This window comes from Clupea harengus, chromosome 2 (assembly GCF_900700415.2).
Source record: "Clupea harengus chromosome 2, Ch_v2.0.2, whole genome shotgun sequence".
Lineage (NCBI taxonomy): Eukaryota > Metazoa > Chordata > Actinopteri > Clupeiformes > Clupeidae > Clupea > Clupea harengus.
This window is the reverse complement of record NC_045153.1, coordinates 31,014,606-31,031,795: the sequence shown is the minus strand read 5'-3', so window position 1 is coordinate 31,031,795 and position 17,190 is coordinate 31,014,606. Positions and strand designations below refer to the sequence as shown.

General features: G+C 43.7%; 1 protein-coding gene across 5 annotated transcripts in view; it reads right to left on the bottom strand.

Annotated features, from left to right (window-relative positions):
- Positions 1–8,234: 8,234 nt before the first annotated feature.
- Positions 8,235–17,190, bottom strand: part of LOC105898079 (dehydrogenase/reductase SDR family member on chromosome X) — a 28,648-nt gene continuing 19,692 nt past the window's right edge. For 4 of the 5 annotated variants that reach the window (XM_031560788.2, XM_031560799.2, XM_031560769.2 and 1 more), the window contains exons 5-7: positions 16,640–16,832; positions 14,623–14,830; positions 9,149–9,481 (exon numbers count right to left, since the gene is read on the bottom strand). In XM_031560788.2, the coding sequence (XP_031416648.1) occupies positions 9,284–9,481; positions 14,623–14,830; positions 16,640–16,832 (599 nt within the window). In that variant the 3' untranslated portion in view covers positions 9,149–9,283. Of the gene's footprint in view, positions 9,482–14,622; positions 14,831–16,639; positions 16,833–17,190 lie in introns of all 5 variants that reach the window. The other variant, XM_031560784.2, reaches the window with a different exon arrangement.

Sequence of the window (17,190 nt, the reverse complement as noted above, 5' to 3'; positions counted from 1 at the left end):
ACTACTGACACCAAGTATAACAGGTACCCTACAAACAAACTGGTGAAAAGCACTCAAACTACTGACACCAAGTCTAACAGGTACCCTACAAACAAACTGGTCAAAAGCACTCAGCATCAGCAGCCAAGGTTGTTTCCTTTGTGAGGCCGTCTATCAATATTCATCAGGCAGACAGCTGACTACCTAGCAAACGTACATGAGTCAACAGCGCTGTCCTCCGGCTCACATTAGTCCCCTTGACCTGCGATCGAGTCACCCAGCCCGGGCATATACTGTATCATATACAGCCACATGTATACCATGTTCAGATCAACAGCAGCAGTGGACAACAATCACTTTCGCTTCACTGATCGTCATAGCATACAATATATTATAAACGGTGTTATGTCACTAAAGGTGACTATTTGCCTCTGTACCTTTTCTGAAATCTAATTGTGATTGTGACAGCTTGAGGAGAGCAGTGAGGTGATTAAATGACGCGCTCGTTTAGGAAGCTGATTGTGCAGATACTCTGCTCACGCCCCGGCCACGTTCCTTCTTCTTTGAGAGCAGCTTACAGCTTAAAGATTCATACTTTACTTTCACGACTCAACTGGGTAGTAGCTGCCTTTGCAGTAATGAATTCAGATGCTAAGCTTCTTAGCAAGTGGAGTGTGTGTGTATATCCTGCAGCTCCAGCCCCTCAGGAGGCCCGGGATTTCAGCTCGCTCGGCGCTGACATGCCATGATTAGCCAGCAGAGTTGTGGCTGGATCAAATCTTATCTGAAGGCTACAGCAGGTTAGTGGTAATGGCGGCTGAGGAAGTTGATAGCGCTCACCTTCAGTTCGGATACACTGGTGGAGGTCGTGTTCAGGTGAACGGTCTCACAAAGTCTCCGTGATGGACATGGCTTCGGTTGTGTTGCTAAAAAGAAGCGTGTTTAGCAGAAACGGTCCAAACTGAGTTTGTGTAGTATATGTCTTTGGGCTGATTGTACAAGTAATTTCCATTGATCTATTCTGTAATTTTTACATTGCCAAAAGAATGCTTTCAAAATAATCAACATTTTCAAAATCAACCATTGACGACACAGGTGTCACACGTGTTCAATCAGATAGAAGCTGCAGAGGTTTGAGCAAGAGCGTGCAGCCAGTGATTATTGTCTGGTGATACGCTAATGAATGCATGCAAATCCACATTCTCCTTCATGCTGAATCTGATCAAGTTCAGTCTTTTCAATTTGCCTGAAATTGAACTGTACCCTGATTCTAAGAGAGATCTGATGGCAGCATTCATGAGGGAAAAACACAAAAGGAAGACAACCAGAAGACACATTGATTACCACATTTGATAGGGAAGCCCATTTACCCCCCAGGTCAGCCTCGGAGAGGACACAAACCCCAGCCTCTGCAGATGAGTGAAATAATGAGCATGTGCTTCCTGAAAACAGATGTCATCCAGCGGTGCAGACCCAGGTGATTTAGGGCCTATTGGGTGTGTTATTCATGGAGCATTAAGAGACAGTTATGGCACTGCCCTTGGTGACGATTCATTACTTTTCTAACCTTCCACACGGCAATTCAGCACAAATCAGACAGCAGCAACTTGGGCATGGAAGATATACGACCCGATTAGACATGATGCAGGAGGATGAAATCACCATCTTGTATACGCCCCATGTTGGGAGATTCTAGTGTGTTCTGCAAACTTATGTGTGAAACCTCACACATCTTCCCTGTAGTATTAGGCTGAGTGACTTCTTCCAGGCATGGTGGTTTTGTTTTCCCGATGACGTGTGCACTGAGGTAAGGGGGGTTGAATGAATGACTGACTGGGGACATGATGAGTGCAGAGCGGCGTGGAGGGCCACACACACACATACAGCTGTTTGTCAGGTGGCTAGTGCATGAGCGCTGGGCATAATGACGGGTGTCTCGTGGCAGGAGTGAGTGACCTACTAAAGCATCTGTAATCAGCCTCTGCTTCACGTGGAGAGCTGCTCTGATGACCCTTCATGGAGGACAGCCACTAGTGAGGCGCATGACAGGCCACGGAGGGCAGGTTCACGGGAGGCATGAGGGGATGCAATCTGACAATGATGAGCCAAGCATGTATGGAGAGTCAACAACACTACACCACAGCACGTGTCGTGCAGCCAATGTTGGGGGGTGGGGGTTCTGTGTAAGCAGTAAGTAAAGAATGTCTGAACGCCTGCGCTGTGCACACGTGTTGACCTCTCACATGACAGACACACCAAAGACTTGGAAAACAACAAGAACAACAACAACAACAACAGCCCAGCCACAGGAGCCCAGAATTCATTAGAACAGCGAGATCCCCACAAATAAGGTTGTTGATATTCCTTGTTTTCAGAAGCATCATCTGTATCATTTTGCCAACTGGTTGATGTGTAATATATTCAGACTAACAGATTGTTTGGGAATTGTGTAATGCTTCATAATCCCCAAAACAGAATCAAGGCATTTTCCCTCTTCATGTAAAAACTGTGGATTTATGTATTTCTCTTGTGAGGATACAAATAAGCGTCACCGAGATTCACTTTAATCTGCATCTGCAATGCTTATTGATTGTGGCGCATCCATTGCCTGGCTGATTAGGGCTCCAATTAACCTGCTCACTGCACTTTTGTCACCTGAAAGGATTGCATTTGCGTCTTAAGCCTTGATTGTCATTCGGTGTCAGGGTGTCTGTCAGAATGCTTAATGCCACCTGCTCTTTAAAGACACAAATAAGATGTTCCTGCCTCACCCCCGTAACCGCATCAGGCCTGCATTTAAGGCAAATTACACACATCATTAGTGAGACGCAGCAGCATTCGCTCTAAATATAGCTGACGCTCTTGTCCAGTGTGACGGGCGTGCCTGTGCCTGCTGTGGACTGAATGCATGATGGTGATGGCTGACAGCGCACCTGTAGAACACATGTATGCTCTAGTCTAGAAGAACAATCAGTCACACCTTCACCCTTCTACAGGATGGATTCTCTCACCAGAGAGGAGCTTTCAGGGATTTGTCTCGTACACACCTAATGTGCGTGACTGCTTTCATCACCATAAGGATACGTAGATAGTCTCTTGTTGATGCTATTTTGCCAGATATAGAATAGAAAAGGCTAACTGTGGTACTAGATTAAGCAGTAATTCAAGTTTACACTTACTATCCTCCTGGCATGGCCATAGACGTGTCTTTAAATAACACATGAGAGAATATTCATTTCATCTCTCTCTGAAATACTGACAGACTCTCACCTCATAGCTGTAAACCTCCCTTTTATACACATGGATAAAATAGACTTTCAACAGCAAACCCACTACTATACTCTTCGTCTTCCTAACCACAGAGGACATCTTCCATTACTGAGTTTGTCGGACGATAACTGGCTCAAGTCTCGGAGGGGTCTGTGCAGGTCTGTGCATTTATATGACATGACACATATAGATCTCTTCCAGTGGTGATTCACTGACTGTTGTATGGGGGAGTGGATGAAGTGGAACAGTTCCCCACGCCGGCCCTGGGGCGCAAGGTGCCAGAGGCTGTTAGGGGCCCGATGGGGGGAAGAGTGTGAGAATATTTGATGGCTCTGAAAAATGAGGTTGTATCCCTTGTGCTATATAACGCCCCTAGCGATGATGGCTAATGTATGTAAAGTGTATATTCCATTTCACTTGGCAGCACAGGGACAGAATCCATTTTCTTGGATGTGTTTTTTCGAAGACCATACTTTGTTCAGCATTGAAGACATCATCATCACGGGAGACTTGTGGTGCATCTTAAGACATGCAAACTCTTGTACTTCATCGCCTTTATATAAAGGGGCTCTTGACTTTTCAAAAATATGTATCTAATTACATTACTAGTTAATTATATTTCTACCAAAGGCAAATATATGAAGGTTGTGGTCAATTTTATAAGTAAACAAGAAGTGAAACAGGAGTGCCTGAACATGACTATCCCTTAAGGTGACGTCTAAGGGCAAAATATGCTACTTCCCCAGAGTAGAGATGTCATCATACCCAGGGTATTACATATGATTGGGGTGGGTTTACTGAAGGATTGAGGAGTCTGACATATTTGATGTGTTGTGGTTTTTGGGAGACTTAAGTCAGTAATTTATAGCCTTGTCATCGGGAACAGTGAATGTATGTATGTGCAGAACAATTGACTAGACTGGAAGTAAAACAATGACAGAAATAGAAGTCAAATTATATTTTGTCTTTACACTCAATTTACTATTTATTTTCTTTACAATTTCAATAGTTTCTAGTGATATGACATGATCTTTATATTATCTTGTAAAAAAGGGGGTTGACAGTCACTATCAACGACCTTGTTGCCTACGAATCCACATTTCAATCCAGGGTGGAGCCACATGAAGCACTGGCAGGCAGGGATGATGGATTAGCACTGAAACACACTTGACAACATCTGGCCTCCTGCATCCAGGCTTTAGGCAAACCACTCATATATTTTGCACAATGGATGGTATCCCGAGCAGCCATCTCTCAACACACAATCCTGACAGCCTCCCCAACACGACTTGAGATGCAGATAACCTGCATGCCAGCCTCCCGTTCTCATCTCTCAATAGTGGGGCTTTTTTTTTCTCCGAGAATGTTGAGCAAATTGAAAAATACTATCATAAAAAAATACAAAACCTCCCAGTGGAAGGGCCATAAATAACCTGACACTGCTTGTAATGAGGCGATGGTAACGCTTCCAGAGGAAAAATGCATGTAAAATGAAGTGAGCAAACATATGACACACGCTTCATAAGACAAAGCCCTAAGGTAAGAGGAACAACATTTGATCCATTATTGAGGGAGAGAGCACCGAGGGCAGGAGAGGACATAATTAGAATGATGAATGGCATGCTTCAGCAAAGACCTTTTTCAATCAAAAATACCCCCTACCCATCTTTCTCCCTCAGCGTTAATAAGAAATCAAATTAACCACTATCTTTAGCAAATACTTTTCTTGGAACTGTAGAAGCAAACAAGCTCACTTAGTAACTTCATTTACTATAACTGAGGTCTAAGTGGCACGCTGCTTCATTGGTGCTTTATGTAATTGACAGCGTTAAAGGAAGATTTCAAACAATGCAATGGTTGGCTGCCTTAAGGGAACTAGGCTGGGCAAAAGCAGCATCTGCTCGAAGACACAGAGAGAGAGAGCGAGGCTGGCCATCTGTGTCATTATACTGAAGTGGCGTTAATGACATTGTAATTGTTCTTTTCTTTCCTGTTTGATTGCAGAGCATTGTTTGGTATTACACAGGGAATGTGTAATTAATTGCGTCAATGCTCTGAGTGCCATTTTTCTCAGGAGCAGCCATTAAGGAGAGCTTAAGAAGAGGAGGATGGTCTTGCCTCAGTCAGGCTGGGCTGGGGTGGGGTGGGCTGGGCTGGGGTGGGGTGGGGTGGGGTGGGCTGGGCTGGGGTGGGGTGGGGTGGGCTGGGCTGGGCTGGGCTGGGGTGGGGTGGGGTGGGCTGGGCTGGGCTGGGCTGGGCTGGGGTGGGGTGGGCTGGGCTGGGGTGGGGTGGGGTGGGCTGGGCTGGGCTGGGCTGGGCTGGGATGGGCTGCAATTTTCTTGTCTGTTTGGTGCAGATGTTTCTTCACCAAGAGACTTGACTGCTGATATGGTTTGTCATGCAGTGGTTTATACTGTCTTCAAAATGTCCTTCACACAAACATGCTATGCAATCACACACACACCAGGGAGTATGTTGAAGAGCTCCGGATGTCCTACTGTCTCCTATGTGGAACACACCACACGACCACAGGATGAGAAGGGCTACTGTGACAACACTGTTCAGCTGAAAATGAGAGAAAACCATTCCATAACATATGGTCCAAGTAGAAAATGAACTCACCGTCTGTCATACAGGCACACGTTGTGTGGGAGGCAGAAATCACAGCACAATGCAACCACTGACAAGGTCAGATTAACCTTCAGATAAAAAAAATATCATAAGGTCCTCGAGCAGTAAAAAAAAGATACAGTCTTTAATATTTTGAGTTCAAAATGTTTTAATGTTTTTGTTTGTTTGCCTTGTTATTGTTTAGCTCACAGTGATATGAGAATGGAACAGAACGTTTCCAAAGAGCTCCAACCCGGCACATTTATTACAGTGAGCTTATTACTTTCTCATAGGCTGCAAAGCAGGTCATTTCAAGTCCCTCTGAATCATCTCAATGGGCTTCGGTTGGACATTGCTTAAAGACAGCAGACAGCATTTTCAAAGCTTGAGCTACATCACTGAGAACAATATACAGCAAACTGAAACAAAAATATATGAACATTTGACTATCACACTTTAAAATATATACATTTACGTACACTTAAATCATTTTTTATCCATTATCTTCAAATATAAAACGGAAATAGGGAATACATATTGAGAGGGAAAACACAGATTTTTGTCTCAAACGCAATATCTCACTCAACATCTCACACATCCTTACATAGTTACTTCTTCTTCAGAGCTACTTGTTCTTGTTGAAAAATAAAAATGTCACGTCACAGTTAAATGTTACTCTTGGTACATGTCAAAGGTGCTTTTGGCACAGGAGGAAAAATATGACTATAAAACAATATAATAAACTTAAATGTCAACAAAAAAAACTTCATTACAATGTTTTCTCAACATTAAAACAACATTGTGTTATTCAATGATACAACACGTCTAATCATGTAATCCCCATTTCATTTAAAAGGTACCATATCGGGATGTAAACATTTAATATAAATGCTCCCAATATAGGTCCCATATGGGCTGCTGGCACAAAAATGTGCTTATTTGGAGATTTCTTGGTGGCTAATTGAACTTAACCTGAAGAACACAGTAGCCCAAACCCACAGAAAACGTAGGCCATGTATAAAAAAAACAAAATGAAAATGAAATGCATGTGTGCTGGAAACTTCTAATGCAAGAAGTTACCAAAAAAAGAATGTCAATCAGCACAAAAAGGTTCATCCTTAGAGAGAATATTCAGCTGGTAAAGACATTAATACACAGACTAGAAAAACGTACACAGGACTACCACATTGCTATACTTCTCTACTCAGAAGACACCAAACAGCACATATGGGGACAGTCAAAATCTGTTAACTATTTTAGCATTACTGCGCAATGGAATCAACTATGAAATTAGCTTCTGCAATAAGAAGTAATGGCAGAAACATACATTATGTTCCCTTGTGCGGGAGTTTGACAACAGAACATGAAAACTAAAAATCTGAAAAACTGCAACCTTGAATACATTGTTCAGCTACCCAAAATCATTCAGGTTTATAAATTCAGGCTCTATAAAGTTTCACTTTTGTCTCTTTTATATGCTTAGCCAAAGACTTAATCTACTGCCTGTTGGAACAAAAGAATAATGAAAAGCTGGTACCCTTAGCTTCTTCTATGTTCAGCCAGAAAGACAATGACAACCAATCTATGCCATGACATCAAGGGGAAAACATACAGTACTGATGAAGAACATCCCTGCATTTCACCTAGTCCCTCTTCCCTGTCGGTCAGCCATATAGGTAAGGGATAATGTATAGTCCGCCGGTCAGTATCGGAACATAAATATAATGCACAATATCTCCCATTGACTCTGTTGACTAGGGATGGTCAGAATTCTGAGTCTTTAAGAAACTGAGCACCAGAGAGGATGAACCCGTGACGCTCGGCCATGACCGTGTGGGACATTCTGCTCTTCACATTCTATTCACAGGCTAAATGATATGCTAAGCTGCAACATCAATTCCATGAGAGGATGCTGTTGGGGTGCAAACAGGGCAGTGCAATCTCATTGTTATGACTCCACTCACCCCCAGGGACTCCACTACACGTTACCAATTACCTACACGGCACCCTGGCGGCACGCGGCCCAGGTGCTCCTCAATGGGGCGCTTGAAATTAAATTTAAACAGATGTTGGTAATGAATTATTCAAAGTGTGTGTGTGTGTGTGGTGTGTTAGGACAGGTAGTAGCAGTCATTGATATGAAGCGGCCATTTTGATTGAGCATTTGTTGTGAATAAGCCTGCTACTTTGAGCACTGATGATCATATTTGCCTTGGGCTTCCTTTGCAGATGGAGCTTTGGCAGTTGTGTCACGTTGCCAACGCTGGGGATTCTAAAGCTCTCATCTCATATTGGGATCATGTCCAAAGAGCCGAGACGAGGATGAAATCATAACACTGATTTCGAGAAAACAAAAATCATGAGGATGGCAAAGCTGTGTTTGTGCTATTAGAAAAAACAGCATTATTTATTGATCTAGTGCATGAAGGCTTTGTACAACGCACAAACGGACACACACACGGACAATTGGAGGTTATTTCAAGTACCCTTTTCTGTCAACAACTCTGATTAGCAGAGGCATATTTGCCGAGCTGATTAACAATTTATGTTTTTCATTAGGAATGTACCACCGATGTCAAAGTCAAAGGAAGGGGTGATGCATGCAGGGCATTCCATTACGCTTGCACTGGAGCATCTCTCTGGCTTTAAACATCATCCCCTTGGAACTGCAACATTAGCAAACAAATAAATCACAAGAGTTTGAAAACATTATTCACCCTTGAATTGGTGTGCACACACACACACACACACACAAATGGCAGACTAGCCTATTTGTGAGACACACAACTGATAAGCCTTTAACCAGGGGTCCAGATGAGAAAATAAAACAACATCAAAAGTCATCACAGTGGTTAAGATCACATTGACGTGTCACAGGAACAACAACAAAACCAACAACAAAAAACCAGCACAAAGGGAACCAGGCTCAAAGGACCATCTACCACAGACTTTATACCTGTGGAGGGAGGCAAGGTGCTTTTTCACTTTTTCCTTTTTTTTCTCTCCTGGAAGATATATACAGTATATACACGCTCACAGTGCAGGAGGGAAAAGGCAGGGGCTCACATTAATCTTCATTCTTGCGATACGCCCTTCGTCTGTGAATATAAATATGAGGGAGACTTTCATCCATACAGTATGCATGACACCCGAGTCACAGCCTTTAACTGTTCATCAGCAAGAATGAGATTGTCAACACTAAAAATGTTGAGCTATTTGCCAAGATCTGAATCCCCCCCCCCCACCCCCCACCCTCTGAAAAAAAAAGAAACCCAGCTTGGGGCTGGGGAACAGGGTTGGAGTTTCCGCTTTTCAGATGCTGGGAAAGCGACAGTGACAGCAGCAGCAGCAGCAGCAGCAGGGAAACTGGCTGGACAGGATTGTCTCTTGTCCTCCGTGGAGCTCTGACAGCAGTGCTCCCCCTTCAGTCTGCTCGGCGAGGCTCTGGCAGGAGGCCCGCCAGCCGGCAGCTCTGAGTCCACAGGTCGGCCTGGAGGGCTTCGTCGTAGGAGTCCCCGGAGGACCGGGCCCGCCGTCCGTTGTGCAGGTAGCACCCCCCCACCCCCTCCAGCTCAGGGGCGGCGGCTGCAAAGATGGCAGTGGAGGCTCCCTGGGCTGGCGTCTGTGGAGGGAGACAAACATGCACATATGGCTCACGCTCACGCTCACGGGGCTCATGCCAGCTCAACTCAGAGCTGAGCAAACACTGACTTGTGAAAAACACACAGACACCTGGATCTCATGAGATTGAATGACATGCAGTTTAAAACCTCAGCATTTTCATACAGATAAACAAATCTGTGGCAGCAGTACTGAAATAGATTATTTCTGGATATAAGATAAAAGAAATAAGCTTTCACTGTATACATTTACTAATTCAAGCTCACATCAGTGAAGATGAACACACAACACTTTAACATACACAACACATCAATAACATCCTAAAATCAACTTCAATGACGTGTGTGAAGCCAAGTGTACTGACAACCAAGTCCACTGGAGCTTCCGGAGTACAAAACTTCTGGGAGATGACTGTTACTGTTCAGTAATGTGAAGATAAAATCCATAGCTATGTTTAGAAAGTTCTCTTGTTGGGAGTCTCAAGAGATGCTCCAAGCTGTTCTGTTCTAGTATGTGGAACAATATCCCTGAGCCCAACATGCAGGCCCAGCGCTCCGGTGAAATAGATAGCAAAACATGAACTTCAGAGCAGCGGTGGCCGTCAGCTCTGTCTGTTTTCACATGCGAGGCCATATTTCCTGACGGATACAGCCTCTGACTGCACAGCCCTTTGGCACATGTGACACACGCGCGCACATCAGTGTGGAGACGAGTGAGCTTCGCGCCAGCGTTACGCATGAACTTGCCTTTAAAGTCAAACATCAATGTTTTAGGTGCTGCAGAGATGTGCAGTGGCAGAAGGTATGCTGCAGGACGCTCCACTGGCATTCCATGCACATCCTCCTACAAAAGTACCCACTGGTCTCACAGATAAGCTTCTGTAATTACTCCAAATTTCAGAAATCTGACCGAATCAATGGTCTTTGGAAAATGGAAATGCTCTTTTTTTAAATGGTATGCTAAAGAGAGAGTCTCCCTGTGAAATAGCGTAGGTCATACATAATTCAGTAGTATGTGTGCACGTTTAATATCATCACCTTAACCTTGACAACAAATGAGCCCTCTGCAATGTGGCCAAACTGACATGGTAAAACACGGCTAGGCACGGGGGGGCTGCAGCAGCAGGTGCCGTGATGAGGGGACTGTCCCTGGAGGACCGCCGGTCACTCAGAGGACGACAGGGACTGTCTGGCTGTCACTCAAACACTCCCAGCTGCTTCCCCTGATATCGGGATACAACTGCACTACAACATGGCTGGATGAGGGGTGGTCACTGAGCCCATCTGGACCAACTGTCCTCAGATCAGTCACGTTTCGTGCAGGCCTTCTTCCACAAATGCTAATCAACTACAGCTTAAGGCTGATTGCAGCATATCTACTGATCATTTGTCAGATAAAACACAACTGCAATGGCGGAAAGGCCAAAAAGATAAGATAAGGGTTTCTCTGTTAAAAACATGCTGTGTGCAGAGATCTCTGTTAGGGATGTAATTTAGCGAATCTTTTAATGTCGTCTAACGTCTAAAGTCGAACTGGTGAGAGGTATTTCAAGAATGAAGCTTTTCATTTTTTAAACATGTTAACATACGTACGTTCTGCAAACAAACCTAGTTAACGACGCAGGTCACTCATAATCCACCAGAGAATGAAGTGGTATGTGTGCGCTGCTGGAGAATAACCTTTAGTAACCCCTCTGTTTACCACCTTGCTGTTTCGTTTCATGAATTCCATTCAGACATTTTAATTGGAGGAGGTGGTTGGAGAGCGCTGTGGTATGTGACTCACCTTAGATTCGTAAAGTAATAAAATAAATCACATTGACTTCTTTGTGTGTTGTGCCGTGTCTCTGTAGGACACTTAGGCTGTCACAGACGATGGGTGTGCCTAGTTATAAATACAGGACTATGACCGCAGAACAGCTTTGTAAAGATTTACAGTGGGAAAAATAAGTATTTGAACCCCTGCCGATTTCGCAAGTTTGGCCACTTGCAAAGAAATGTGTGATCTATAATTGTAATAGTAGGTGTATTTTAACAGTGAGAAACAGAATATCAACAAAAAAATCCAGAAAACTGCATTTTATCACATTTATGACTTAATTTGCATTTGATGCAGAAAATAAGTATTGGAACCCCTAGCAAAACATGACTTAGTACTTGGTGGAATAACCCTTGTTGGCAAGCACAGACGTTTTCTTGTAGTTGGTCACCAGGTTTACACACATAAGGAGGGATTTTGGTCCACTCCTCTTTGCAGAGTCCTCTCCAAATCCTTAAGGTTGCGTTTTCAATGGGAGGGAATGAGGGAATGAGGTTCAAGCCCAATATTTCACGTTACATGGCCCCATCCATAGTCCCCTCGATGCAGTGGAGTGACCTGTACCCTTGGCAGAGAAACAGCCCCAAAGCATAATGTTTCCACCTCCATGCTTGACGGTGGGGATGGTGTCATATTCAGCATTCATCCCCCTCCAAACGCGGCAAGTCGAGTTGATGCCAAAGAGCTTGATTTTGGTCTCATCTGACCACATCCTGTCTCCCAATCCTCCTTAGAATCATTCAAGTGTTCATTGGCAAACTTTAGACGGCCCTGTACATGTGCTTCCTTGAGCAGGGGGACCTTGCGAGTGCTGCAGTACTTCAAACCATTACGGCGTAGTGTGTTGCCAATGGTTTTCTTGGTGACTGTGGTCCCAGCTGCCTTAAGATCATTCACAAGCTCCCCCTGTGTAGTTCTGGGGTTATTCTGCACCTTTCGGATGATCACCGATACCGCACGAGGGGATATCTTGCATGGAGCCCCAGACCTAGAGCGATTGACAGTTGTTTGGTGTTGCTTCCATTTACGAATAATTGCACCAATAGCTGTCTGCTTCTCACCAAGCTGCTTGCCGATGGTTTTGTAACCCATTCCAGCCTTGTGCAGGTCTACAATCTTATCTCTGACGTCCTTGGTCAACTCTTTGGTCTTGCCCATGGTGGTGAGGTTGAAGGTGTGAAGTATGATTCTTTGGACAGGTTTCTTTTATACACATCACCAGTTGAGATCAGGTGTACCTTGTTAGGCCTAATGAGGACTAATCTGTGTGCTTCTTGGGCACATAACTGGTCATTGGGAGCCAGAATTCTTGCTGTTTGCTTGGGGGTTCAAATACTTATTTTCTGTACAAATAAAGTCATAAATGTTATAAAATGCAGTTTTCTGGATTTGTTTGTTGATATTCTATTTCTTACTGTTAAAAAGCACCTACCATTACAATTATAGATCACACATTTCTTTGCAAGTGGCCAAACTTGCGAAATCGGCAGGGGTTCAAATACTTATTTTCCCCACTGTACATGTAAATCAAATCTGTATTGATAGGTCTTACATGTTACATAAATGCCTATGTATTTATACAGTGTCTTGACAGTATATTAATACATTATATTATATAAGATATATAATCTGACAAAACAAACCATGTCTATTTTTTGTCCAAACTTCCTAGGCTCAATCATATACTAAAATCTGTCTAATGCCAACAAAATGTCTAATCAAATGTGTTAATTTTGTTTTAATTAAACTTTTTAACATGGTCACTGACCACTTTGATTTCAGACCATTAACCTAATTAATTAATTTGGGTCTAGGTTAGCAATGATGCTATAGCAATAGCATAACCATTGGCAACAAAAACTGTTTAATTTACTCTCACTTTCAGTTGGAAGTTGAGAGAATAGAAATATTTATGCAAAACTATTGGGTAAGAGATTACTATCTCGTTTCAATTCTGAGTTGGTTAACCAGGGGTTTTATGATGCCCATTTCTAGTCCTAGATAGCTATTCTAAAATCAGATCAGATGCTGCCCAATCATTTTCTTTTCAGTTCCCAATCCATGAACATGTGTCTGTTCAGTGGCGCTGTGCCAAATAGAATGTCCAATGTTTACTAAACTTAGCTGTATAGTTACCTTTGGATGCTTGGCGCTTTTTACTTGTCATTTTCTACCTTTCATACTAATACTATATCCTTTTTATACTATACATTTGATCCAAAAATCAAACATTTGTGAATGTAACATACCAAGCAAACCGTAAATTCTTATTTCATTTTCATCCTATTAATTATTTTAGTAAATCAAAGGTCCTTAATTTTATCTCACTTGAGCAGAACCACCCTCAACTGATTAAAGAAAAAAAAAAGCTATGTATGGCTATACCACTGCAAGGCTTCACACACTTCCATTTTGAAATGGGATATTCATATTAGATGTTCCACTGTGGAATATAACCCTGTATTTAGCACAGTTTACACAGAGCACACAGTTTGTCCCTGTGGGGCCCCCCTGGTTCTTCTGTTAGTCTGGTATAATGCAGGAGAGATGAGCATGGGCCATGAGTCCATTAAAGTGACAATGAATACTTTTATACTGCAAACTAAATTAAAATAGGTTCATAAAATACAACAGTGCACATTTTTTTTAATAAAAATAAGAAGAAACACAGATAAGAAATGATTTCAAATAATCAATGTATTGTTTTATGTGATGCAGATCTCTTTGGAAAGCCACCCTGGTGGCGTGGATGCAAGGCATTTTGCTGCCATGTCTACAAGTGAACATTCTAGTCCTGTGACCCTTCTCTGCGGTTTTAATGGATGGCCAAACGAGTCGACTAAACACTAATGGCGCATTTGTGGTTACGGGGCGAAAGCATCATTTGTTAAAGCAAATGTCCTGAATGATTAACCACACAAGAGAAACGCATCCTTGAATCAGATCTTTAAGGCATTTAATTCATGCCTGGGGGTTAACATTAACGACATGCACCGTAATGTTTCCGTGCATCTTTACTAAAGGACAGCGCAAGGCTCTTGTTCTACACAGGCCCTTTCCTCAGATGATACTGGCAGATATGTGAGTGGGTGGGAATGCTTTTGTACAGCACAGCATATCAGATGATTAACACGTCTTCTATTAAAGCAACTTTAATTGGATCCTTTTTAGCTTTGCTTAGTTTGATCTTTATCAATTCTGAAAGATCGGATTAAGCATATATTTATTTTCACACAGGGACGGACATGGTGGCTGCTATAGGCTCTCATCACACTGTCATGAGAAATAAACACAACAGCAAACAACACGATTCTCGTAGCTTACCCAGAATAGCAGTCTTGCCACCAGCCTCTTGGCAAGCTGCGTGGGACTGCATAAGTGGCGGTACAAGGCTGTGTCCACCATGCCCGGGTCCACGGCGTTGGCCGTCACTGGAAATCCCCCCGCTGTGAGCTCGTGCTGCAGGCGGTACGTGAAAAGCACAAGAGCCAGCTTGCTGTGGGCATACGCAGCATGGGGACTGTAGCTTTGCCTTCAGGGAACGGGAAGGAAGACTGGAATTTAGCAACGTTGTCAGGATTGTTTAGCGTCATTTTCAATTGGGCACTCTCAACGCGCTCATTCCTTTTTGATGTGTCTTCACTAATTATCAACAGCATGGATCATGTAATTACACCTGTGGCCCAGGATGACATCCAAAACAAATATGTTTTCCACAACTGGGAGGGCAAAGATGCATCACACCATAATATCCAGAATACCTGTGGTGGCACCCCCTGAAACTGCCTTGAATGCTCACATTTCTTAATTTCACGCTTGACTAAATCAAAAGCCACACAAAGAGCAACGGGCCATTCCAGCACTCTGACCTATGACTGCCTCTGCCTCTGCCTCTGCCTCTGCCTCTGCCTCTGCCTCTGCCTCTGCCTCTGCTCACATGCGTTATTTGGGAGTAATTCAGCGTGTGTGCATGTTGCCACCCTGTTCACCTCTACTTAATGGACCTCTCAGAAAGCCATGGGTCGGGACGAAAGGGAGATGGAGATGGAGCCGGCACTTGAGCGGCTGGGAGAATGGGACTGATATTAAGCTTTTCAAAAGGGTCTCGGACTCTCATGTATATCATCTAGGATTCTCAGGGGAATAATCTGGAAACAGCATACTTTGAGTTCAACTGTCAAGCCCTCTTTGCAGAGAGCATTCCTTGTAAATTCAACATTTCTGCAGTGGGCAGACATAATCTCATTTGTGGTGGTGATGGTGGTGGTGGAGGGGACATCTTATTTGATTTATAAGCCAGTGTTTATTTCAGGCAGGCTGGTTTTCAGACTGTAGAAGAGCTCTGGCTCTAGAGTCCTTCAGTCTGCAGGAATGTGTTTATCAGTTACCACCTCCAGCATTATCTTCTGCATAATGTGCTGTGAGACAGGCAGGGCCCAGACAGCTGAGGAGGATGGCTTTTAAGCAAAACACAACAATGCCCAATAGCCAACTTCAGGGCTCTGACTTCTACAGTCTACAGTATGCCACAGTCACCTTTCCCAATCTATACTGTTGGGAAGAATTCTTCAGATAAAGGAAGACAACTGTTTGTGTCTGGTGTGTGCTCGATGTTGTGTGTGTGTGTTTGTGTTAGTGTGTGTGCCTGCGTGTTTGCGAGATAGTCTGTTGGACATTATTGGGAGATGTCTTATTAGTCTCTCGTTAGTGTCACCGGGTGTTCATTTGAGGTGCCTGCGTGTGTGTGTGTGTGTGTGTGTGTCCTCTGTGTGTGTGTATTGTGTCATTGGGATATGTCAACTGTCAGACAGTGGGGAGCTGTTGGTGTGTCTGATCAGCAGGGGCGGCGGCTAATGCCTGTCAGCCTGCAGAGAGCCCATGCTGGAAGCAGGTGTGCTCTCCTTAAACGCTGGCACCGGTGTCCCCGTGCCAGATCCACTGAATAAGCTGCAGATTAACACCCAGGCCATTAGCCCCAGGAGCAGGACACACACAAGTGAGGGAAGCGGCTTATTAGCACATTACATTTCTAGTTGAAATGAAGCAAATGATAAATAAGCAGCACTACGCTAAAGGTCAATACAGTATTTGGTGCAGTGGTGGTGAGAGTGGCACACAAGAAAATGATATCATTCATCTCCACCCGTTTCTACGGTCACTATCGGTCAACTTGGTTTGTTTTGTTGATTTGTTTGCCCGTTTGTGTTTTTGTTTCTGTTGTGGGAACAAAGCTCTTAAAGCTCCACTGACTCAGTGTCACACCACGTCCCAGATACACACACCCATCACAAGCACCCCAGGGCTTTCTCAAGGCCGTGGGAAAGTCCTTTGCTCACTGTACCTTCTCTTGAGGTGGCCCATGTGGTGTGCGGAGGAGGAGATGGTGACGATGCGGGAACAGGAGTCATGCTGCCCGGACTGCTTCAGGGTGTCCAGGAGGAGGCTGGTCAACAGGAAGTGGCCCAAGTAATTGATGCCAAAATGTTGCTCGAAGCCCTCTTCTGTTGTACTTTCAGGCACCAGCATAACAGCTGCTGTTAGGATAAAAAACAAACACAGTTCCAGTTCAAATCAAACAACCCTTTACACACACTGAAGAACTGTGAGCCTTAAACCCCTAGTCCTAATACTGTACATGATTTGACATAGATAAACGGGGCTATTGAAAATGGTAAATTGGAATGGCTGCTTGAAATTTGAGTGGATAACTAATTTAAATAATGACCTGCTCATTCACCTCAGCATTTATAATTATAATTTGTCTTTTTCGCTCAACATACCAATTTGTTTTGCACCAATGAGCCCCGGATAATCAGGATAACAGCACAATGTATTTTTGTGATAATACACATTATGGCCAAGCTTCCTGTTTTTAATGAATGAGGCAGAGAG